The sequence below is a fragment of the Falco peregrinus genome, chromosome 9 (assembly GCF_023634155.1).
Source record: "Falco peregrinus isolate bFalPer1 chromosome 9, bFalPer1.pri, whole genome shotgun sequence".
Taxonomy (NCBI): Eukaryota; Metazoa; Chordata; class Aves; order Falconiformes; family Falconidae; genus Falco; species Falco peregrinus.
This window is the reverse complement of record NC_073729.1, coordinates 38,615,770-38,638,085: the sequence shown is the minus strand read 5'-3', so window position 1 is coordinate 38,638,085 and position 22,316 is coordinate 38,615,770. Positions and strand designations below refer to the sequence as shown.

Below are 22,316 nucleotides of genomic sequence, written 5' to 3'. Positions count from 1 at the left end.
TTAGAAGCATTTGGGGACCTTAAGCAGACTCCACATGGGCATATCTTACAGGATGTGACTGCAGCTTTCCTCCAAGACCAGGCTTACACATTCTTTAAAATAAGCCAGTGAGCAGCTTGCTGGTTCTCAACAGCTGTGAAACTTACCCATCTGACTGCATTACCCAAGATAACTTAGATTTGTATTTATTTTAGGTAATGCAGTCAGAGCTGATTAAGCAGTACGTTCTCTGCTCCTAACTATATCTTTGAAAGTGTCTTAGTCCATGTAATGCAGCAGGCAAAATTACACTTATGTCCATCTCTGAATTCCAACTCTGAATTGTAAAGCCTTGCTGAATGTGGAAACAGATGAGGTTCAGGCATGAGTCATATTCGTAAATAATGAAAAAAATGAGATCTCTGCCTAATCACAAGACTTTTTTGGGTTTTATATATATTTGGATTGTGATATCTGCTTTTCTTGGGTGTTTGAAAATACCAACTCTTTCGTAGCTTTAACTCATTGTTTCATGTAGTTTGTATACTAATGTTTGTACTCATAGCAAGGAAGACGTGCTATACTTTAGTAAAAAATTTTAACACTTATTTAAGGGTTTTTTACAGCATCTTGCATCCAGGATTTTAACCCTCTCTTTTCAAGATATTTTGCTTTGGTTTGTGTCAGTCTGAGTTACGTGCAACTAAAGTGCACGTGCAAACTGAATTTGTGCCATCACACTTGAACTGTTTGTATTTGGTAAGAAACTTCATCAGAATGCTTTTTGGTAAAAACAGATTACAGCTGACACTTCATTTGCTTAATTAGCTTAATTACTTCTATTAACTATTGCTCTGATGATCCTGAAACTTGGCATGTATGGGTTTTTTTTATTATTATTTGGACTTAATATTTACCTCTGTCTTGGGAAAGGAAAACGTACCAACTTTTTGACTGCAAAAGTGGCTTCTCAATTTCATTGAATCTGCTGTTGGCTTGAAATGAGCAAATAGGCTTTATGAAGGTGCAAAGAAGCTGCTTTTAAAACTGGGAGTGGGCCACTTGGCAAACTTACTTAGGAGCTTTCCCCAGTTTAATGCTAGGACTTGTAACAGCACCATTCATATTATTGGAAATTAAAGCAAGTTTAGTGTAATTATGCCTAAAAATTGTACCAACTGTCATTTTGGACAGGTTTTTTTGAGTTAAGTGAAGTTTTTAAGAGATTTGTTAACTTACCCTTGCTTAAACATTGCCAGGATGCTTATGATGTGACAGATACGTTCAAGCCATAGAAAGCATCCATTGCTGGATATTGTCTTGTGTCTTCTCTTAAGCTTACACACATAGAAAGACAGCACTTAATGTCTTTGAGTACACAGTTAAGTGAACAATGCCATGGATGGGCTTCAGTTGGATAATCTCAGTGTTGTTCAGATGATCATGGAGTTCTAAAATTCACGACTTTATCTTTATGGACCGAACTTCATTTTCTGTCACAGATGGTAGCTTCTCTAACACAAAAATAAATATGTAGGGGTTAATACAGGTATGTCAGGTATGTCTCCAAAGTGGTTCTGGCCATACCTGAAAGATCTCTTGCTTGATACAGCACATATACTTGAAAAGTTGAGCTGTCACAGCCTTGAAAATTTGTTCATCCCTGTGTTGATTTATGTTTGAGATTTCTTGGAGGTCTTGCCTCAAAACATCAAGTATTGTCCTATACGGCCTTTTGGCTGAGTGTGCTTACAAGCGCACTCATTTGCTTTTACTCCTTTAGTGAAACAGAGCATTAGTATTGAACTAGTTTGAAAATGTCCTTTATGTCCATGGATGTTCATACAAGGCATGATATGGAAACAGTTTTGCTTCTGTTCTGTAACTTGCCATCCAAAAGCATATAAGCACCTGTGACTCAAGTTCTGCTCGCTTCTCAGTACAGCTTCCAAAGAGTTGCTTTGCTTCACTGTGCCAAAGTTAATAGCATGGGCAGTGATGCTACCTAATAGGCCTGTAGTGCAATCCCTGGTTCTTCTCTGCTGCCTAGTAACTCTTTATCTTATTTTTTTTAGCGTCTCCTCAACTGCTGAAACTTCAAGTTAATATTAAACTGCTTATATTGGAGACTTCTTTGGTGACTAACGTTCTGAGTCTGTGCCCCAATATTATCTCTGATTTTGTAGCTTTGCAACTGGGCTGTGTATAGGCCAGTGAATGGTGTGGTGTTTCTCAGGGTGCTGAGCTGTCTTCTGAAAACATCTGTTGTAACAATACATTTTACAGGGTGCGTGGGGGCTTTTGTGGGGTTTTTGGCTTGGCTTATTTGTTTGTGTTTTTGCAATCTAGCAGGCTTGTCAAGTGTTACTCTTTCCTGCTAATATCGTTTTGTTTTGCTTCCTAAGTTACTTTCACTGATGCATTTATCACATTTAACATAATTTCATTTCAGCTGTTGTTGATACTCCAGCCTCTTAAGCTAGAATTAGCATTAGTAATAGCTGACTTAGGCAAATTCTCCATCAGAACCTCATCACTGATTCATTTTAAATTTACTTATGAATGATTGTACTAATACAAGTGTGATGCTTAAAAACAAGACCACATGAGAAGGGAAGTTCACCACCTTTTGCTGTGTTTTGCTGTCTGCAAAGAGCTGTGTTCAAACTGTAGGTTTAGTCAAACCATGGTTACTAGACAGTGTGATAGATACCCTGCTAAAGATACACCTTTCTCTGTGCATCAGCTGCAGTTACCTGTTGTGGATGTCCTTTGGCATTTGGAGTCTAAATGCTTTTACAGTTGGGCAGAGGTTTTTACAGAGATTATCTCACTTCCCACTTTACAAGTTCTTCATGCCTTCAGGGTTTTGTCTGCTACTGTAGGATCTTTATTGGTACTGTTGTTAAGAACAAATAAGCTGTTGCAAGACCTTGAGATAATCAGAACTACCAGTAATGTTAACTCACCATACATAGGTAATGCTTCATTTTAACACACTCATTACTGTTGCTTTAGGTCAGAGGTCCAGCTTAAAGTACTGGTATGAGAAGGAGTGGTTAAGTAACGGTCACATGCATGGCTTAGCATTTTTGGAAGAAAATTACTCCCACCAGAATGCCAAGAAGATAGTAGCCACTCACCAACTTCTTGGTGATGTACAGAGAGTGATAGAAGTACTGCATGGACTGCAGCTGAAGATGAGCATATTACAGTAAGCGGTATTTAAGTATCAGTTGGCATGTTCTCAATGTGAATGAGATTTCAAATACTAGAAAAATAACCAGAAATTCAGACATACTTTCGTGCTTCTTTGTGGATAGATAACTACATAGTTTGAATTGCTAATAGATCTTGAAAAAGGACCTAGCTGCTTAAAAACTATTTAAGTGTCTTGAGGAATGTAAACTGAATTTGTGTATAAAATGGCTGGGCAAGTATGCAGGAAAGAGGGAGAAAACTAAAACCAATTTCTCCTAAAGTACTTACATAGATTTAAATAATAAGAAATAATGTGTGTAACCTCTGGCAGCATTCTTAAAATACCTGCATTCTCCATTCCAGCAATTCTAAATCATAGCTTTTCCAGCAGAAATCACATCTTTTTGTTTGACATAATGTATTGCTCTGTTGTAGTGGGAGAGCAGTTGCACCTTCAGCAACCTGTAGCAATTAATTTCTATGTAAAGATTATTACAGATATGTATGAAAAAATAACATTCTGTAATCATTGTAGAAATAATTTTCTGCATCTCTGTTTAAAGTCATCCTTGGGTTCTGATAACTGAAAAACTTTTTTGTACTCAAATCCAGCAGTTTTAAATTTATTTACTTCCATATTTATAATTTATTAGTTGATAAATTGCACAGCAGCAGCTATTTGGAAAGCAAAGCTTTTAGTGCTTCCAGTGTTCTTTAGAACTTTTTCCCTTAAATTTAATCTGGTGATGCAGTAGGACCACTGGCAGTACTTCAAATGCTTAAGCAGTGAAGTAACACTTAAAGCAAGAGAGTAGTAATTTTATCGTAAGGTTTTGCTTTTCCATTACAGTACCCTTTAGTCAGATCTGTAAGTAATATCTTTCTTGGAGAGGTGGAACGTAAATATTTTAAGACCAGTCCTTAGGCAAGATAGTAGAGTCCTTACTCTAGATAGTAGAGTCCAATTTGCAATTGTAGAGTAAATTGAGATTTGCATAGTACTAAGGTATGGAGCACCACCGGGCAAGTATGTGATGTCTGTTACAGACTTAGTTCCTCTTCTGTCCTGAAGCTGGTGTGGTGACTGGGTTTAAAGATGAGGTGTGATCCTGTTAGGACCATCTTGTTAAAAGCTATAGGCCCTGTTTTCTTTACATAAAACAGAAAGGATTTTAAAAATCGCTGAATTAAGAGAATTATTATATTGTTGATGCAAAATCACCTTCTAGGGGAGAGGAGATGATTTCATAGTTGCCTGAAAGTATTAGGAGAGTGTTGCTCAGTATTTCAGGGAGGTGGCACAGGATTGCAGGTGACATTAACAGCTTCAGTGCAATGGGAGGGAGAGCCAGCCTTCAGAAGGCAATAGTTAAAAGGTTGCTGAAGTACGAAGTGTTTTGAATTTTCATCCTTATGTAGCTGGTGCATAATCTTCCAGTTTTCTGTCTTCTGTAAACATTATCCCTTGATCTTTGCTGAGCAAAATAGTGCTTTTAGGTGTAGCGTATCAGTGGAGCTGGAGTAGAAAGCTTTAAGGAAGACTTGGCTTTTGGTTTTTGACTTGTGCCTTCAGGATTGCTCACCAAGGATATCACAGACATGCAGTCACTGCAGGTAGAGGTGCTTGTATAAAGTGGTCTGAGCAAGTCCTTGGCAGTTGTACTAGCTGTAGTTTCCTCTGATAGACACTGAAGAAACTTGAGCTACTGTAGAACGGATTAAAAAAGCAGTTAGTTTGGAAGTAAACTGATCATGTTCTGTTGTTTAGCTTACAGCTGGAAAAGCTGGACCAATGTAACAGAGTAAGTCCATCTGCCTTTGTTTGCAAGGAAGCACAGAGGGGGATTCTGGGGCAGACTTTCCATGCAGCTGAATGCAGGTGCTTTAGGATCAGTATTTGCTTCTGGGGCATTCTTGCAGCCTGTAGCAGATAAGCTGCCTACCCTTTGAAGATAAGCAGAGGCATTCTGCTTTGCTCTCCTTTTTACTGCTGTTTTAATGCCTGACAGACATGTGGAAGAAGAGTATCAGTTACCACACTCTTTTTTTTTTTGTTGTTTGCCTATTGTGTCTGTGTAAGAATCTAATACCTATAGTTGTCCTTGCTGCTGGAATAAATAATGTATTAGTCAATCTGAAAAAACTGAAGTAAAACTTTTTATAAGAAGCAGGTTGCGGGGCTGTGGCATGTTGGTATAGCAGGCAGTAGAATTTGCTTAGCATCTTGGTATTTAAAGGGAAGCTGAAGTTTTAAAGGCAATAATAAAGAAGTTCTATATCGCCACCACTCCAGGTCCCCAATTGTTGTTGTTATTAGAGGGCTATAAAATATCAGTGGATTGAATTTTGACATTTATTTTGGGGAACTACAGGCTAAAGTTTGATACTGAGTGGTTTGAGGGGGTCTTTTTGTTTTACTGATGTTTAAAATTGTTAAAATCTTAGCTTAGCTTCAGTGTGACTTACCTTACTGAAAATAGCCCAGTGCAAATGAGTTTATGCTGTTAATAAATTGCAAATATTGAAGCAAAATACTCCAGGGGCAACACTGAAAATTTGTATGTATCTATTTGAAACTTACTCTTCAATCTTTTTCTTAATGCCAACACTTGGCTTATATACCATGTTATAGAAATGAAAATAGTAAACTTAAGAAAGCATTGTAGGAAGAACCACAACTGAGGTCAGTGAAATTACATTATTTCAGAATATTTGGTTGTTGTTTTTTTTTACTGATTATGATGACTAAAGCATGTAGTATTTCAAATATTCTTAATTTCTTTACATAATGGGCCAGTCTGGTCAGTCACTTTGTTTACATTTGGGTGTTTTACCTCTTTTTTTTTTTTGTTTTTTTTTTTTTTTTTTTAAATGTTTGAACAGAAATAAAGAACATCCCGACCTAAAGCTTTGGTGCCATCCATGGAAGCACATTACAGTAGATGAAAAAATTCATACAAAACACATCATTCACATTGAGGAAAACTGTTGCAAAGAGGAAATGGCAGGTTATAGAACTTGGAATGGGACAGTTGAGAAACCCTCAACCATTCCTTCTGTGGAGGAATCTTACATTACGAGTGAACACTGTTACCAGAAGCCTCGGGCCTACTATCCTGCAATAGAGCAGAGATTGGTTGTGGAAACAAGAGGTTCAGCTGTGGATGATGGAGTAAATAGAATAAGGGAAAATGGGGATGATGCCCTGTCAGAGAGATTTGGCTGGAATCTGGACCGAGAAATATGCAAGATGGAAAATGAATCCAAACACAATTACTCTAAGGTATTTGTAATAAAATAACCTCCTCTGTATAGAGGATGTATTTGCCTGGCATGGTGCAAAGCTCAATCCTTTTAAATAGTTTTTAGTCATTTCTTTGTTTGTGTTTCGTTTTTTCCTATGCTGCTAAAGTTGCCAATTCGCATTAAAATTAGAGATGATCAACACTTCCATTTCAAATAATTAAAAAAGCAACAACTGACAACTAGTTTGAAGAGGACTTCTGGACCTTGAATCATCCGCACAGTCTGCGGAACATGCATTATGATTCATTGCTGCTTACTTTTATGTGTGCTAAATGTAAAAAACCAAACCACTAGCAACAGGACAGAGAGAACAGGGCAAGCGTGTATGAAACTACCAAATACACAGGTATTCCACCTTTTAGTTATTTCCATCTTGTTGTCATGGTTTTTTTAATAGTTACCTTAACTAAAGTAATTCCAGGTTTTTCAGGCAGCATTTCATGGTGGGGGAAAATAAAAGTAGCAGCCTGAACTGATTTTTAAGAATGAACGCTCCATTGATTAGCCATGTATCATCTTTGTACTGGAGCACTCTAGTTCTATTTTTTCAACTCTTGATTCTCATTTTCAGGTCTGTCACAGGCCTTTCTTTCTACACCCCAATGCAGTTTTGCTTCAATTTAGTTAGTGTCAAGTCATACAGAATATGGTCTGACAAATGTTAGAAGGCCTCTGGGAAATACTGACCTCCCCTTTTTAGATTAAAAGGTTGTTTAACTTTTATTTCATGCATGTGTAAGCTCTAATTTATCTTTTTTAACTTCTCTATCAAATCAGTTCAGATTGCTTTGTTTCCCAGAAAGGCATATATTTCAGTTCTTCAGTCTTCTAGGAACCTTTTTCTAAATCCTGTTGTATTTCAGCAGAATGCTGAAAAAGTAGGGGAGTAGAGTCAACACTGCTGACAGTGTAGTCAAGTTTTATAAATGGTGGTAACGTTGGGGTTTTTTCTAGATGCCCTGATGAAAGTTTTAGTAGAACTGACATTAGATTCCTTCAGGGAAAATCCCTTCTCCCTGCAAAACCATTTGGTCTGTACTTCATCACTGTCATGTTGTCACGGTCCACTCAGTGGACTCGTGATGGTTTGTTTACTATGATCTCGAAGCACAAAAATCAAGGCGACCACGCTGAGGGGTTATGCTTCAATCAAGCAGCACAATTTTATAGTTTGCCCGTAAAGCGGCGTGCGATAGACAGAAAGTGAAGAAAAGGTAAAGTGAAAAGGAAAGAGGATTATAGCGACCACCACGGGTCCAAGGCGTCCCTATGGTCCTCAGTCCAGGCAGCGTCCTGCCGGCCCTTCCGGTCGTCGTGATCCTTGGTGGGGAAGATCTCCAAAGTTCAGTTGCTAAGAAGGCATCTTTTTATGCCAAGCAGCACACCTTGCTCCTCCTCTGGCCCATGGACTGTTGCCAGTCTCCGCCTTCTCAAGCCAGGTTACCAGCATGTCCAAAGAGGGGTGCCCGAGGCGTGGTTTGCCTTAGAGGCGGGTGGCTTCAGACCAGGGGGTGTGTTTTTGTGTTATAATGATATTATAATGAAGAAAGTTCACCTGAAGTTCATGTTTTCTGGTTCGTTGTTATGACCACGGTTGTCATCCATCTTCTGGACAGCTGTTACGTGGCCTTATTGTAGTCGTTCCTTCCAGTCCCAGGTGGCAGGGAGTGGCACAGCACTCCTCGTACTGTGCAGTTCTCCTTCCCAGGGTCTCTGGGTCTCGGTGTCCATGAGGAGCACATTCCACCTCCAGGTCTCTGTTAGCAGTGTTGAGACAATATCGTTCTCTTTAGACCGACTCTTACACATGTTGAAAATAGCTTTAGTGTTCCCTAGAGGATGCACAGATTAAGTGCATTATTTTCCAATTGGAAGCTGGCAGGGAGCTAGCTATGTGTATGTATGCTGTCTTTTGAAAATCAGATGCTTGTGAGGTGCAAAGGATAGGTCTTAGCAAAATACCTATGAAAGTATGTCTATATTAGGTAGTCTTGCCCAAACCCTTAATATTTGTGTATGGTATCTTCTCAGCATGTCTCTATCCCTCCACTAGCTTAAGATTAGTGGGTTTTAGCTTGGATAACTGTAAGGACCCAGACAGTCTGGCCCGTCATTCTACTTCACTGTAACAAATACTCATGTGTGTATTTTTGCTAGGTAAGAGAGTCTGTCTCTAAGAAAGTCTCTCCAGAGGAAGCTATTGAAATGAAATTGCTGGAAAAAGACAAAGAAGGAGTTGTGAACTCGCAGCTGCAGTGGCAGCTTAATCTTTTAGCTCACGTGGAATCTCTACAAGATGAAGTTATACATAGAATGGATTTCATTGAGAAGGAGCTAGACGGTAGGTAACATTTTTCTGTTTCAAAAATTAACTGTATTTAACAGAGATACCAGTTCAAAACACGTTAACTTGAATTTTACTTCTGCAGACCTACAAAGAGATGAAAGCTGCTTTTTCATATTTACTGCATTTACTAATAGAAACTGGATTTGTTGTTGATGTTGGGGGTGGTGGTGGATTTTAAGATAGATCAAATTAAAGCTAAGCAGAATTTTATCAAAAATGTTCTGGTTAGATCACCTCTAAATACTTATATCGGATATGTAGTGGAATATCTTCCATGTCTTTTTGCTTTCAGGTTTTGTCATTCTCCATAGCTCTTCTGTGTATCTGAACTTCCCTGTTCTTCAGGGGCTTGTTGGCTCTATTAGCCTACTCTAGGTGGCCTCTTCAGTGTACAAGGTGCTTTACCTCTTCCTGTCACTTCCAAATTCTATACCTAAGTGTCTCCTGAAATTTTTTTTTTCCTAGTAATGGAGAACTTCTAAACCCTTTGTGTTACATTAAAGAATCCAGGATAGTTCTTTTTCTTGACACCTTGAAGTTTGACCATTGGTTGTATAGTGGTTACAGCAGCAGCTTTTCTTGCAAGGGTGTTGGGAATCTAACCTTTGCCAAAGGAAGAGCCCTCTTTGTATTCAGTAGGGTACTGAAGAGTTGAACAGCTAAAGGAGTATTTCAGGTAATGAAGGCTAATCAGGCCTGTAATCATAGTGCCTATTTCATGAATGAAGAAGCCCTGGTGCACAAAAGTCAGGCTGTTTCTATCTGCTGCTGAGCTGGAAGGCCACTCAGAACATTGCTACTCTGATCAGGATTTTTCTTACTTCAAGGCTGGATCTGTTAGTAGTTGGATAATACCCAGTTCTTGGGCAGATACAGCCCTTAGGTTAAACTAGCCTATTGATCTAGTTACTGGCAGTGGCCACTGCTGCTTCTCTTGGCAGATGTATTCTGTCTTCAAGGTTTCGGTCTCCTTCCTCGATACTGTCCTGTCCCCTGAACTCATAGTTCAATCTGACCACCTTTCTGGTGGTTGTATTACGTTGTTGCCTGACTTGTTTTTCGGTCAGTAGTATTTCTGGTTGTTCTTTCCCGCTGAGAAGCTTTAGAGCAAGAATTATTTTTCTTTGTGCAGTAATCTGCTGTTTGTGCTTTTGGATTTTATCCCCATTTTCTGCTACCCAGCTTTTTTTCTTGGCCAATTGTATTCTGTATTAATGGCAGACTTCTTTCATTAGCTTAGTCCTATCCTTGTAGAATCTTCAGTTGCATCTATTGCTAATCTTAAAGGTATTTTGATTGTATAAGCTTCCTGTACTACAGTGTTAATGTGCTGGGATTGATATAGATCAGAGGAAGTTTAGTACCAGATTTCACAATAGTTCTGAGTTTTCCTCCCCTGCTTTCTCCTAGGAACATAAGGCTGGTTTTCTCTTATCCCTCAATGTGAATTATTGTCATGTGTCAAAAGCTTTTTGCAAAGATTGGTGTGAGTAGCCTCGTTTTCTGACTTCTCAAATACCATGTATTAAAAACATTGCCCACCGCGCTCTCAACATTCACAAAAGATTGTGACTTAAGGTGATCTTATTTGCTGAGAACTGGAATAGTGACAGTTTTGTTTTTCTTTGCAGTTTTGGAGAGTTGGCTGGATTATACAGGAGAGCTGGAACCACCAGAACCACTAGCTAGACTCCCACAACTCAAACATTGTATAAAGCAGCTTATAACGGACCTAGGCAAAGTGCAACAGATTGCACTTTGCTGCTCAACATGAGACTAGAGAAAGTTGGAGACTGTTGCTGAGTGCAAAGTTGGAGCGTCTGATTTGAACAGTTCTGTATATTTGAATGAAATTAGCATGCTGGTTGCATGTGATACAGATTGACTTCAGGGATTTGTGAAGAAGTGCTGTTCAAAGAACAGCAAAAAGGTTATTTCGGGTTTATTAGGCAATTATAATGATACAGAAGAGGTCATACTGTTGTCTTCAGAGGTTGGGTGTTGGTTGATAAATTATACTTAAATTTTCACTCCTTACAAGTTGTTCATTGAAACAGTAGACTTTTTCATTATTAAATTGATTAAAAGTTGTGCCACTGAAGAACAGAGTTCTAAGAGCCAAAAATGTTTCATTGACAGAGGTTGTAAATAACTTTGCATAGTTTAGGTGACTTGTGTCATGTTTTATTCCTTCTGGTTTATGCATAATAGCACACAGTATTTAATCATTAGGGAATGTTATAACAGTTTTCAGACTTAGTAAGTATGAATGTCCAGCTCTTAACTATAAAGTGTTATGTGGAGGTTTGCAAGTAACAGTGGCCTAAACCCCACTTCTATTACGTTAAATAGCGTAGCAGAAGGTCGTGGGTGGATTGGACTTACTTTCAGGATACATGATTGTTTTTCCTATTTATCCAGTCACTATCACATGACTTGGTACTGGGGAAACCCATTAACGTTGTGTTTCTGTGCATTCTCGAGCTCTTAAACATGGCCATACTGTGCCTCCTGAAGCAGTGCTAGTGGGGACACCCTTGTTGTGGCAGTATGAAATACTGCCGTGGAAAGACTGGAGATGCAATCAGAGTTCCAGACTTAAACAAGGTCTGTAATGGATGTTGTGTAGTTTTCTACCCATTTGTTAATAATTGCCATTCCGGTTATATTTTGAAATGTAGACTTTTTTCGATACTCTGAACGTGTTCATTGTAAAGACTTACTATGAATGTGTGGTTTTGGGAATCAGTTTATTTTATATTTGTGTAAATAAAGGCTCAAGGTCTATGCATGAGGTACTGTCCTCCCAGACAGTGAGTGGGTTGTTATCTTAAATAGTGTATGTTCACAAAGTCCCCTTTTATACCCAAGTTTCAATTTTCTGGTTTGTATTACTTTGTGAGAGCGAGGTGATTATGCTGCTTATGTTCAAGTCACATTATACAGTACCTTTTTTGAAACGGTGGTGTATTGTGTTTGAGACATTCTAAGTCTTTCAGCTGCAGATCATAGCTCTATAAATAATGGCTGTGACTTTAGTTTTCCTTCCCAAATGTTGCTGAATTAAAAGTTCACTGGGGAAAATGGCAAGCTGTTTTTGCAGTGAGAGGGTGTCCTTAAAAAGCTGGATTTGTTACCTTGGTTTTATTTTGTGTGTTGGTACCACCAAAGGGTAAAATTTAAGCACAGGCCCATAACTGTACAAATCACTAATTTTGAATATGAATGTTTGTATACAACAAAGAATAATTGTAAACTTGAAATATCCAAAATTATTGTAGGAGTTAACAGTATCTACACAGTGAGTATTTTATTTCCCTCAGAAAACAAAATAACCAGGCTGTTCTAGGTAGTAGCTAAGGCTTTTGTGCTAAGACTCATTTCAGGGAATAATTTGTCTCTGTTTTATAGTACTAGTTGCTATATAGTGAATACAGCATATGTACAGCAGAAAAATAAACTTATTTTTCTGTAACACAATTGGAATAAAGCTTACATGATATTTAAGAATCACTTTGCTCTCTGAAGGCGAGACCAGTGCTGATACCTTGTCTCATACGTGTTAATAATGACAGCTGAATTCATGTATGCCCCAGACAACTGAAGGTTTTGGGGTTTGTTAGTTGATCAACCAGAAACATGTTCCATGCTTGAAATCTGTAAAGTTAGCACTCTGACCAGGTATCTCTCAAAGAACATAGCTATGTTGCTAACAAGTCAGCTGTGCTTACAGTTCGAGGGGGTGAAAGCAGTTAAATTCCCGAGTACTTTTCACTCCAGAATAGAACTTCTCCTTCTCAAGCAGTTGCTTTTTGTGTGTTGGTTTTATGTTTTTACTTTGCCAGTTTATTTTTGCTCAGGGTGGTACTTAAGATTTGGAAGAAAGCTTGGTTCTGGTGGGTGAATCAAATGGCAAATACTGGAAATTTGTTTTCCTTTAGTAGAGCTAGGGAAGCCCTTGCAGTAAAAGACTGAAAATATTTATTAAAAATAGAGTACCATTTCTCATGTTCAGGAAATATTCTTTGTTGTGCTCTGTCTGGATTCATTTTTTTCCCCCCAGTTTTGCAAGTTTCCACATAGTTATTTCTTAGTCTGGACCAACTGTTTGGTCTGGCAGGTCACTTTTTTTATTTCTTTAAATCACTGGTAAGTGAATGCAAAGTGGAGCCTTGATGAAATGAACAAACGTTGCACTGCAAATACTTAAATATATTTGTCCTTGTTTATGCACTATTAGATCTGAGGGCGCTGTATATAGATATTTTTTTTTTTTGCTTTGGAGCAATATTTGCAAAACTTGAAAACTTCTGTATCTTGGTGTTTGGAATAAATAAATAGGTTTTTGTTGGTTAAGTCTTAGTAAAGTCTTTGTTTCAATCCATGATTATTAAATAAAATAATTTTGGGCATTTTTCTTCACATACCATTGAAATGCGGGTACTGTATTTGACAGGAGTATAGATCTTAACTGTTCATAAAGTATGGAAATGATTGTTTTCCAGATCTGTCTGACATAAATATTCTTAATAGGTAAACTGTTACTATTGGTTTATGTTGGGTGTTTGTGAGGAGCTTCTATGTTTTATTCCCAAATCCTAATATATGTAATATATTAAGATGTAATATAAGTAATGTGACTCTAATTTTTGTTCCTATTTCGGCAGCTAGCCTACCAGGGCTGCTGTTGAGTGCTTGGCAGCATTGGTGAGAGAGGGGCAGCTGTCTTATCCCTCTGATTCATTTCACAAAGGATGAGTGCTGTGGGTATGCAGCTGCTCTAACCAGAACAGCATAGCACTGTAGCATCTGGAAGTGTGTGTATGAGACTTGTGCTGGGGAGACAGGTGTGAAGCCAGGATGCTCATTCCAAGAGTACACAGATCTGAAGGCACAGCACCCCAGAACGATTCCTGAGACCAGGTGAATTAGGACAGGTGCTGTCAGCTGTACAGTGCAAATGTCATAGAGAAAAAATACATAATTTCTATACAGTTTTCAGGTGGAAATGTGTTTTGCCCATATGCCCTTGCAGGGGGCTAGCAGTTGAATTTCAGGTAGGTTAGGTAGCGAGGGTGGAACTGGAAGGGAGCAACAACGGATGCTGTGCCTGTGCTGTTCTGAAAGCTGCCAGTGTGCTTCTGGGCATCAGCAGCAAGCTCGGTGTAGAAGCTGCATGCTTGCTGCATGAGGAGGTGCTGCTTTAGCATTAGTGCGAAGGAATGTGCTTTTCACGTCCTTGAACAATCTATACAGAGAGAATGCATAGGCACGAGAAGGGGAGGAGCTAGTAGGTGCTGGAGAGGGAAGTGTACCTGGCACAGGGTGTGCATGAAGGCAAGGGCAGGTATTGTGTGCCTTCAGATGCACTTCAGGTTCCATCTCTTCCCCTCTGTTTCCCCAGTAGGAGGAAAAGAAGTGTGTTCCCTTGTCGTAGCAAACTGGCCCTTCCTAATTTTGTTTCTAAAACAAGATTCCTGTAAAACTCCTGGATTTTTAAGGCTAGAGTGCTCATCACTGCTAGAGCCTGGCTTGTGAAGCCTGGAGAAACTTTTGCCACTGACAGCAGATCCAGGCATGCATTTCATGGTTCGATCAAATTGTGTAGGTCTTTGCTGATCACTTTACTTACACATCAAAATCAGGTTTTGAAAGTGTCACCTGAATTTGAAATAATTCAATGAAATGCGTGCTGTGGCTAGCCATGTTTCTGGGATTGTGTCCCTCTGAGTTTTGGGGGTTTTTGTTTTGTTTTTCTTTTTACTTTATATTAAGGTTGTTGTAAGGGCAGACTCTCATCAGGAGGCAGTTGCCAAGTCATCTGGCAACCTTCATGTGGTAGATTCACCTTGAAGTTCCTCAGCCTAAGAAATCTGACAAAACCATTTTAATATTCTTGCTGTTATTTGACTATATTTTGTCTCTTCTAATTACATAATCTACTGTTGATAACATTCCAGGCTGTGGGTCTTGGTCATACTCACTTTTGATGCTAGAGTAGCAGCTTCCTGCTGCAGCACTGGCATTTCATCAGATTGCAAAAGAGTTTGTGACTGATACTGATCTGTTTTTTCCAGTGGTGTTGTTGAGCACCTTAAGCTATTACAGTTTATTTAGAAGGGTATTTTACATCTTCCTACTAATCCTTCAGTGTTTGCATAGCAACTCTCTTGTGAAGGAAAAAAACTACATAGTGCTCTTGTCAGGTTAATACCTGCCACAGCTAATCCAAAAAAAGTCCATGTTAAAATAGGCAAATAATTAAAAATAGAAAATGCCATGTTTTTTTCCTATTAGAATATATATTCAGACAGTAAAACTGAGAACAACAACAAAAAAAAGCTGGAATTCATAATGTTCTGCCTGCAGGGTGTTTCTGCTGGTGGTGCTTGTGTGCCATTAAGGTGTTTGGTCAGTAAAAGCTGAATGAGGCCAAAAAGTCTTGTTGGTTAACACTCTACACAAAGTTATTAAGGACTTTTAGGAATGTTGGGTGCATTGGGCTCGGGAGGAGGAGAGGGGGAGTTGTGTGCACCTCCTTGAGCTTTCAGACTGATGGTTTTGAGTTACACAGATTGAGTACATACGCTGTTGCAAGGGGACACCAAGGGAAGAACCTGCTCATGAAGTGGTGGGCTTCCATACCCTCGTGTGTCAGTCGGAGTAAAGGTTTGCTGAAAGCCGTACTGAATCTGGGCTCTGGAAATAGCTGTGTCCTCTGAATACACATCCAAAGCTATTGCAGATACTCTGGCTATTTTGCAGCTTCTCCAAATACCTTCAGAAGTCCCTTTGATCCCAGCAAATGCTTGGTGGCTGCTCTTGTGCAAGAGATGCTTGGGCAGTTTGGTTTCAGGTGTGTGAAAGGGCAGAGCATAGGCTTATGTGGCAAGGTTGCATATCTGGATGTCACTAAGTACTTGTCACCAGCTTCCTCTGAAGCGACAAAGCTCTTGGAGGAAGTCAGTGCTGTCCACAGTATGGCTGATCTGGCCCAAGTGGCCGCAGCTCTTGACAAGCTGAGTGTGCTGTCAACACACAGCAGAGAGCGCCTGAGGAGCTCCTCTTCCCACAGGTATCCTGGGCACTCAGAACACCTCTGGTGAGCGCAGGCATCAGCCCTGGTCCTACTGGGTCTCCATGGCCACCCACCCTTGGGTGGCTGTGGCAGCTGGCAGGTCCTCTGCTGTACTGGCACTGCTAGATCTCATCAGGGTTTGTTCTGTCCCTTCACAGCCTTAAGTGTCCCAGTCCTGTGCTGGCGGGGGAGCAGCCCTGCAGCCCCTGCCTCTCTGCCCTCCCCTGTCTGGTATGAGAGCTGCTGCAGGGAGGGCATGGCAAGACCTGCTCTCTGCCTCTTTTGGCCATTAAAGACCTTGTTTGGCATCTGACTTTGTGCCTGTGATGTTAACTGGGGCCACAGTGTTTTTAACAGTGGGAAGCAGGGAGTGGGGTTGGCAGCACTCGGAGCTAGGCACCCTGGAATTCCCCCCAGCAGCAGCCTCTGCTGCCTGGGGTGCCAGCACCCTGCTGTTCCAGGGATGTGCAAAGATGTTTTCCAGGATGAGTGAAGTGTGCCCAGAAAAAGGAGCTATTGGGGCTGGGAAGGAGGAGGGCTTGGCGGTGGGTGGCACTGGGGAAGAATTTCCATCCAGCTATTTCCTGTCTTGCCAGTCACCAGGATACAAGTATCAGAGCAGTGGTTTCTTGACTGCAGCTGCCTCCAGTCTGAGGTACAACCATCACTGGGATATAAAACCAGGCAACACATCTGGGGTGGAGGTAGAAGAAGGAGGCCCAAGAGTTGGCTTTCATTCACACAACATAGATTAATGGGAAAAATAAAGGAAGCAAAACCCTCTGAGCTGCCTCAGGAGTGACAGCAGTGGGCTCGGCTGGCTCTAGAGCAAGGTCAAGGATGAAGGATAAATCCTGACCTGTGTCCTGTGCTGAAAAGATGTCTAGGCTCAGGGCTGATGGCTGAGCAGGTGTGTGAAGCTCTGGGCTGCTGTGTGGAGGGAAGTGAGGAAGTGACGGTGGGTTTGCAAGAGCAAGTGTGTCAGAGGTGAAAATGAAGAGAAAATTTGAGCATGTCAGAGGCAGGAAACCTGCAGATTAGGGGGGGGTCCTGCTACACCAGCCTCTGGGTGCGCGCAAAGGAAGGAAGGGATGTTGCCAAGCAGCGAAATTGCTTCTGCACTGGTTCTCACTGCAGAGGGAAGCATTGTGTGCTGGCTGATAAGGGGCTATTGAAAGCAGTGGCTCGGGCATGTTGCTGTTCTGAGGCATTTCTGCTGATTTTAGGGCCCCCTCTGGCTGAGAGGTGTATCTTAGATTGGGATTGGGCATGAGTATTTGCATTCTGCCTTTTCGGATCACCTAGTCGTGGCATGGACCCATTTCTTTCCCTGCTTCAGTTAGAACAGCAGTTGTGATCTTAAAGACTTTTAACCCTCTGTGGCTCATTTATTTGCCATAAGCTCACTGACTGAGGACCAGGCCTGACCCACAGCCATCAGCTCACCCCAGGCTGGGAAAGCTGGCAGCAGGAGAAAAACCCCCCAGGCATGAGGCTTCGGTGAGTGGAAACCTGCCTGGCAGTTGCAGCTTGCAGTTCATGATTTACTCACAAACCCTCAACTGTGAATGACGTGCTCTTTAATTAAGATATTACAAATGGTTACTGCTGCATGTCCAGCAGGATCCTGTTTTATTGACCTCAAATCCTATAAAATACATGTGCTTGAAGATCTAAAAATCAGCTACTTCGGGTGCAGTAAGAGGGTGGTTTCCTCCTGGCTGCTGCAGAGGGGTGAGTTATGGGTGCGTGAGAGCAGGAGGGTCTGTGACTGCTACTCACAGGCCCTTGTCCTGCACAGACACACTGCTCCAAGAAAGTTTGTGCATGGACTTAAGGTGTGTGACAGGGTCAGGCTGTCTTCTCACCTGGGCCAGGCTTTGGCTTGTTGGGCATTTGCATCCTATTTCCCCGCTGCTGTGGGAACGCAGACGCAGCAGGGCTCCATTGCAGCCCATGGGGCAGGCAGTGCTCCTATGCGCAGCCTCTGCCATCTTCTCCCGTGGGCGTGGGGTGATGCTCAGGGTGCTCAAAGATTGCTTCCCAGAAAGTCTGGCTCTGGAGAGGACAAGCCCTTGGGCAGCCCCTTCTTCCAGCATCAGCAGTTGCTCCTCTGCACCTTGATCTCAGCTGTCCTGTGTCCTGGTCACTGGCCCCTGGGTGCCTGGCTCCCACAGCATCCACAAGTGTTTGTGGCTGTAACGAGGGCTGCCGAGGGGCTGTGGCTGAGCAGGGCCCTGCCCTTAGCTATTCTTTCCTTTCCCTGCAAGGCCCTGTCTCTGTCACCAGGAGGTAAGAGCTGATGGCTTCCCTCAGGCCCAGGCTGATGGGAGAGTCCTCCTCCAGTGGGGCTGTGGCCTCTGAGAACAGGAGGGAGCTGTGTGAGGGTGGACAAAGTGGTCAGCAGGCAGCCCCCAGACCCAGTGGCTGGCAGGGGTCGTGGATAGAGCCCAGCCCCTTCCCTGACTGTCTCTACCTGTCAATCTTGTCCCAGTTGAGTGACGGCTTCTTCACGACAGCAGGCATGGCAGGGACCGGGGCTGCCCTTGCCCCTTCCATAGAGCAGGGCTCCCTGAGGGCACAGCACAGCCCCTCTCCAAACTCTGGGCAGGGAGGTGGCAGTGTCAGCAGGGTTCCCCCCTGCCCTGTGCCCCAGCCCTGGGGGCACCTGGGCAGATGGGGAGTGGCTGCCACCTTTCCCCCCTCCCTCCCTGTAAGGCGCAGTGTATTCCCCCCACTGCCCCACCCCAGCTGAGGGTGCTGGGGAGTGGTAAGGTGTTACCAGAGTAGTGGTCCACCAGGTCGTGCAGGCTGGGGAAGGTGAGTCCAGGTGAGATGTAGACCCAGCCATTCTCCAGGCGGTGGATGCGGTAGTGTGTCACCGAGTCCCAGGAGGCGCGCTCACTGCGGCGCACGGACAGTGAGTAGCAGCCTGCCAGGGCACGGGGCAAGAGGCACATAGCTGGGCTGCAGTGGATACCCACCCTGCTTGGCCCCACTGCCTGCACTCTCCCACCATGGGGGTCTTATCGCCCCACTGGGGTGACTGGCAACATCCTTCTCCTCATGGGGCTGTGCAGCTGTGACCATCCCTGTGCCAGCCCCACACCATGAGCACCTCCAGGATGTGGGTGTGCTGGGACATGGGGTGACCTGGGTAGCTGCTGCCATGTCCCAGGCACCCTCACATTGGGGTACTGTGGCTCTGTGCCCAAGCCTCCACTTCTTGGTGTCGTGCAGGGGTGGCCTAGCCCTGTGGCCCCCTCATTGCCCAGGCAGCTGCAGGGCCATGCAGCGCCATGCCAGTGCATCAGCCACATGCACTGGGGCACCCGGTGGGATCTCCCCATGGAGTTCCCTCAGCATCTTCTTGTGCTGGGGCCCCATTTCACTTCAGAGGCTGAGCCTTTTCACTTCTCTGTTTAACCAAAAGCTGCAGGAAGCCTGCTGGTGGTTTTCTCTTCTGAGGCCCCCGTGGCAGAGACTCAGCACGAAGTGTGTGGAGCAGAGGTACCAAGAAACCTCTGTGTGGGGTAAGCCATTGCCACCAGGTGTGAGCAATGGAGCATCAGCCCCACTGGGGCCCTCAGCATGCCAGTGGGGATGGCTGGGAGGGGGTATAGGAGGTGGGGCAGGACCTGAGGGCTCTCACCTTGCCTGGTCTGGCTCTCTCGTATCAGGAAGGACCCGCTGCGGTTGCCCGGCTGGAGCAGCAGCTCCTCTGCCTTCTGCCGGCTGATGCCCTCGTACAGCCACCTGCGCAGACAGCAGGCACTGGCATAGCCTCTCCTGGCTGTGCAGAGACACCCAGCAGTGCCCCAGGGCCTGTCCTGCCCCACCTGGGGCAGAGAGTGCAGCTTGCGGTGTGGCAGTGCACAGTTGCTGTGCTGCCTCCCCAAGCCCCAGCACTGCTCCACAGCCCAGGGAGAGAAACGGGGCACGCTGTGCTGGCACAGGGGCCAGGGTTTGTCCTTGGAGTTGGCCAGGCTCTCTGTGGTAGGGCCGTGTCCTCTGGGGCCGATCCTGGGACAGACCCTTCCCATCACTTACCTGTACCTGATCTTGGCCACGCAGCTGCTGGGGATGTGGCACTCCTTGCCAGACACCTCGGACACCACCAGCCACCACTCCCCATCCCTGCAGGTAAGGGGGATGAGCCATTCTGAAGGGCTGAGGCTGTCGGGCACAGGGAGGGGATCCCTAGGATGGGTGCTGCCATCATGGCATTGTGAACTGTGCCCTGGCTGGGAGCACCCACTCAATGTGGGGACTTACTCAGAGAGGATGCGGAGCAACTCCCCCATCCGCAGGACGGTGGCCACCCCTGCGCCGGAGGGGAAGTCACAGAGGGCCAAGGCCAGGAAGCTGCTGGAGGCTGCTGGAAAGGTGAGGGGACTCAGAGCTCCCCCAGCCCCAGCTTGGACAAGGAGGACTGAGCACACTGGGGGTTGCTGGCCCAGCTGCCATCTGCCATGTGCTTACCTGCCTGTGTGGGCAGTGGGGGCTGCGTAGTGTCAGCAGCTGCTGGTGGGATGCTGAGTGGCCTCTCCCGGCTGGCCAGGCTCCCCATCCCCTGGCTTCAGCACATGCCCGTAGCCCCTGGCCTTAGCTACTGTTGGCTGGGAGAGGAGAGGTTTAAGCCTGGCACCAGCAACACCATGGGTACTGGGCAGAGGAGTGGACAAGCTGGGAGCCCTCCACGGGACAGGGCATCACATCCCCACGGTGGGCAGCACCTGGCCATGCTCGCCCTCTTAGTGCTGCTGTCCTACACAAGCCCAGCATCCCCAGGTATGTGGGGTGCCCTGTCCCAATGCCCCAAGCTCTCAGTCCCCGTGGGGAGCTCAGCAGCTGTAGGGACACCCCTCTGCCCGTTTCAGTTCCTCAGCCACAGAGAGGTGCAGCCGAAGCTGTGTGTGACCCAGACCTGCCCTGAGCTGAGCCCGCCTGCCCCAGACACACTCCTGTCCTCAGTGGGGCTGGGGGGCAAACCCTGCTTACCTGCCTCTGGCTGCTGTCACCATTGTGCTGGAGCCATCAGGGCTGGGCTCTGCTTGTCCAGTGCAGTGGGTCTTCAGGGCACCCAGGGTGCAGGGGGTCCTGCCAGCACAGTGGGTCTCTCTTCTGCAGGGCAACCCTCACCCTTGCAAGCTCTGCTTGGCTCACCCTTGTCCCTCTGCTCTAGGGCTGGGTGCTTTCAGGTACTGGAGCCAGGGCTGCTCCGGGCCGCGCTGCTGGCGAGGGGTGTGAGGTGCCGGACTGGGGCTGCTGCTGTTTCCTGTGCCTTGCGCATGCACCGTGTGCAGCGTTTTCCTTTTTTCATTCAGCCAACAGGTCGCTCAGCTGTGCCCCTCGTGGGCCCTCGGTACTGGGCGCAAGGCCTAAGAACATCGCTGAGGGTGCTCAAGGCACTGTGGTTGTCACATGGGATCTGGGAGTGGGTGGCACATGGGAGTGTGAGCCAAGGCAGCCTCGGGACAGGAAGGTTGAGGCTGGACAAGTGCTGTCCTTGGCCAGGACGAACCACTGGGGCTCCCAGGGAGCCTCCTCCCCTGGGCTGCTTGCTGCAGCACCAGGGCCACGTGGTGCCCTGGGGATTCTGTGAGGTACTGGGTGTCGCTTGGAGGGTGGGGTGCTGTGCAGCTCTGTGTCTGTGCCCCCCCCCAGCTCAGTGCTGCTCAGCTCCCAGCACTGCTAGCCTCTGGCTGGGTTCTGTGGGAGCAGCCCCAGCTTCACCCCTGTCCCATCCTTGGTCCCAGCTCCCACCCACTCACATACCAGCAGCTGCCGCCTCCATGTTGGAACAATTTCCCAAGTGCCTGTGGGTGACAGGTCATTTTTCAAAGCAAATGGGGTATGGCTGAGCCAGCACACCCCTGCCACCAGCTGCTACCAAGGCCAGGACCTTCTGATGCAGGGCCCCTGCCCGCCTCCATGGCCAGGACAGTCCTTGGGATTTGCTCTGGGCAGTGTCTGTGCTGCCCGGCAGGGTGGGACTGGCCATGCTGTGCTGGCTTTCATGGTCCGGCTGCGTAGCACTGTCCCCCTGTGCCTCCTGTGGTGCCCCTGCTGTGGGGCTGGCTGCTCAGCAGCCTCCTGTCGCTGCCGCACCACCACAGCTCAACATCCTGCTGCTATTTATTGCTGTGCCCCTGAAAGTTTGTGGTCAACTGTAAACCACTGTGATGGTGTGAAATGCAGGCGAAAAGCGCTGCCTGCTGGGGCCTTGTGTGGCTGTTCGGTTGGGGGCTGCCCGCCCTAAGCCCCATCCGAGCTCAGACGTGGCTGGCTTGCAAGGGGTTGCTTGCGTCTGGGAGAAGATCCGCTTGCTGCTGGAACTGGTGGTGAAGACCCACTGGGGTCCCCGAGGATGGAGGTGGGGACGACCCTTGGTGGGCCGTGACC

The 22,316-nt window shown here is 45.2% G+C and overlaps 2 protein-coding genes across 18 annotated transcripts in view; one reads left to right on the top strand and one right to left on the bottom strand.

Moving 5' to 3' along the window:
* PHF20 (PHD finger protein 20) overlaps positions 1-11,627 on the top strand; it is a 71,920-nt gene extending 60,293 nt beyond the window's left edge. For 7 of the 8 annotated variants that reach the window (XM_055814047.1, XM_055814048.1, XM_055814051.1 and 4 more), the window contains 4 exons: positions 2,998-3,193; positions 6,064-6,463; positions 8,644-8,827; positions 10,465-11,627. In XM_055814047.1, coding sequence (XP_055670022.1) covers positions 2,998-3,193; positions 6,064-6,463; positions 8,644-8,827; positions 10,465-10,607 — 923 coding nt within the window. In that variant the 3' untranslated portion in view covers positions 10,608-11,627. Of the gene's footprint in view, positions 1-2,997; positions 3,194-6,063; positions 6,464-6,592; positions 6,833-8,643; positions 8,828-10,464 lie in introns of those variants that run through there. The other variant, XR_008748766.1, reaches the window with a different exon arrangement.
* Positions 11,628-17,526: 5,899 nt separating this feature from the next.
* On the bottom strand, positions 17,527-21,052 carry SLA2 (Src like adaptor 2). 10 transcript variants are annotated; one of them, XM_055814072.1, is made up of 8 exons: positions 20,913-21,052; positions 20,394-20,530; positions 20,187-20,289; positions 19,962-20,087; positions 19,564-19,667; positions 18,694-18,843; positions 18,388-18,514; positions 17,527-18,271 (listed from the first exon to the last, which is right to left on the bottom strand). In XM_055814072.1, exons 2-8 carry the CDS (start codon positions 20,479-20,481, stop codon positions 18,058-18,060), a joined length of 912 nt encoding a protein of 303 aa, XP_055670047.1. In that variant the 5' UTR covers positions 20,482-20,530; positions 20,913-21,052; the 3' UTR covers positions 17,527-18,057. The 10 variants fall into 10 exon arrangements, with proteins under 10 accessions (XP_055670047.1, XP_055670051.1, XP_055670049.1 ...); XM_055814076.1 differs by having other exon boundaries at positions 19,962-20,048; XM_055814074.1 differs by having other exon boundaries at positions 20,187-20,286.
* Between the last annotated feature and the right edge of the window lie 1,264 nt (positions 21,053-22,316).

Bases quoted from the DNA above. Each gene is read 5' to 3' on its own strand.
- SLA2 (XM_055814072.1), bottom strand. From the start codon at position 20,481: ATGGGGAGCCTGGCCAGCCGGGAGAGGCCACTCAGCATCCCACCAGCA. The intron at 18,844-19,563 runs GTGAGAGCCCTC...GTGCCCTGGCAG, and splicing joins AGAGAGCCAGACCAGGCAAG to GCTGCTACTCACTGTCCGTG. The intron at 18,515-18,693 runs GTAACACCTTAC...CTCCCTGCCCAG, and splicing joins CCTGGTGGACCACTACTCTG to AGTTTGGAGAGGGGCTGTGC.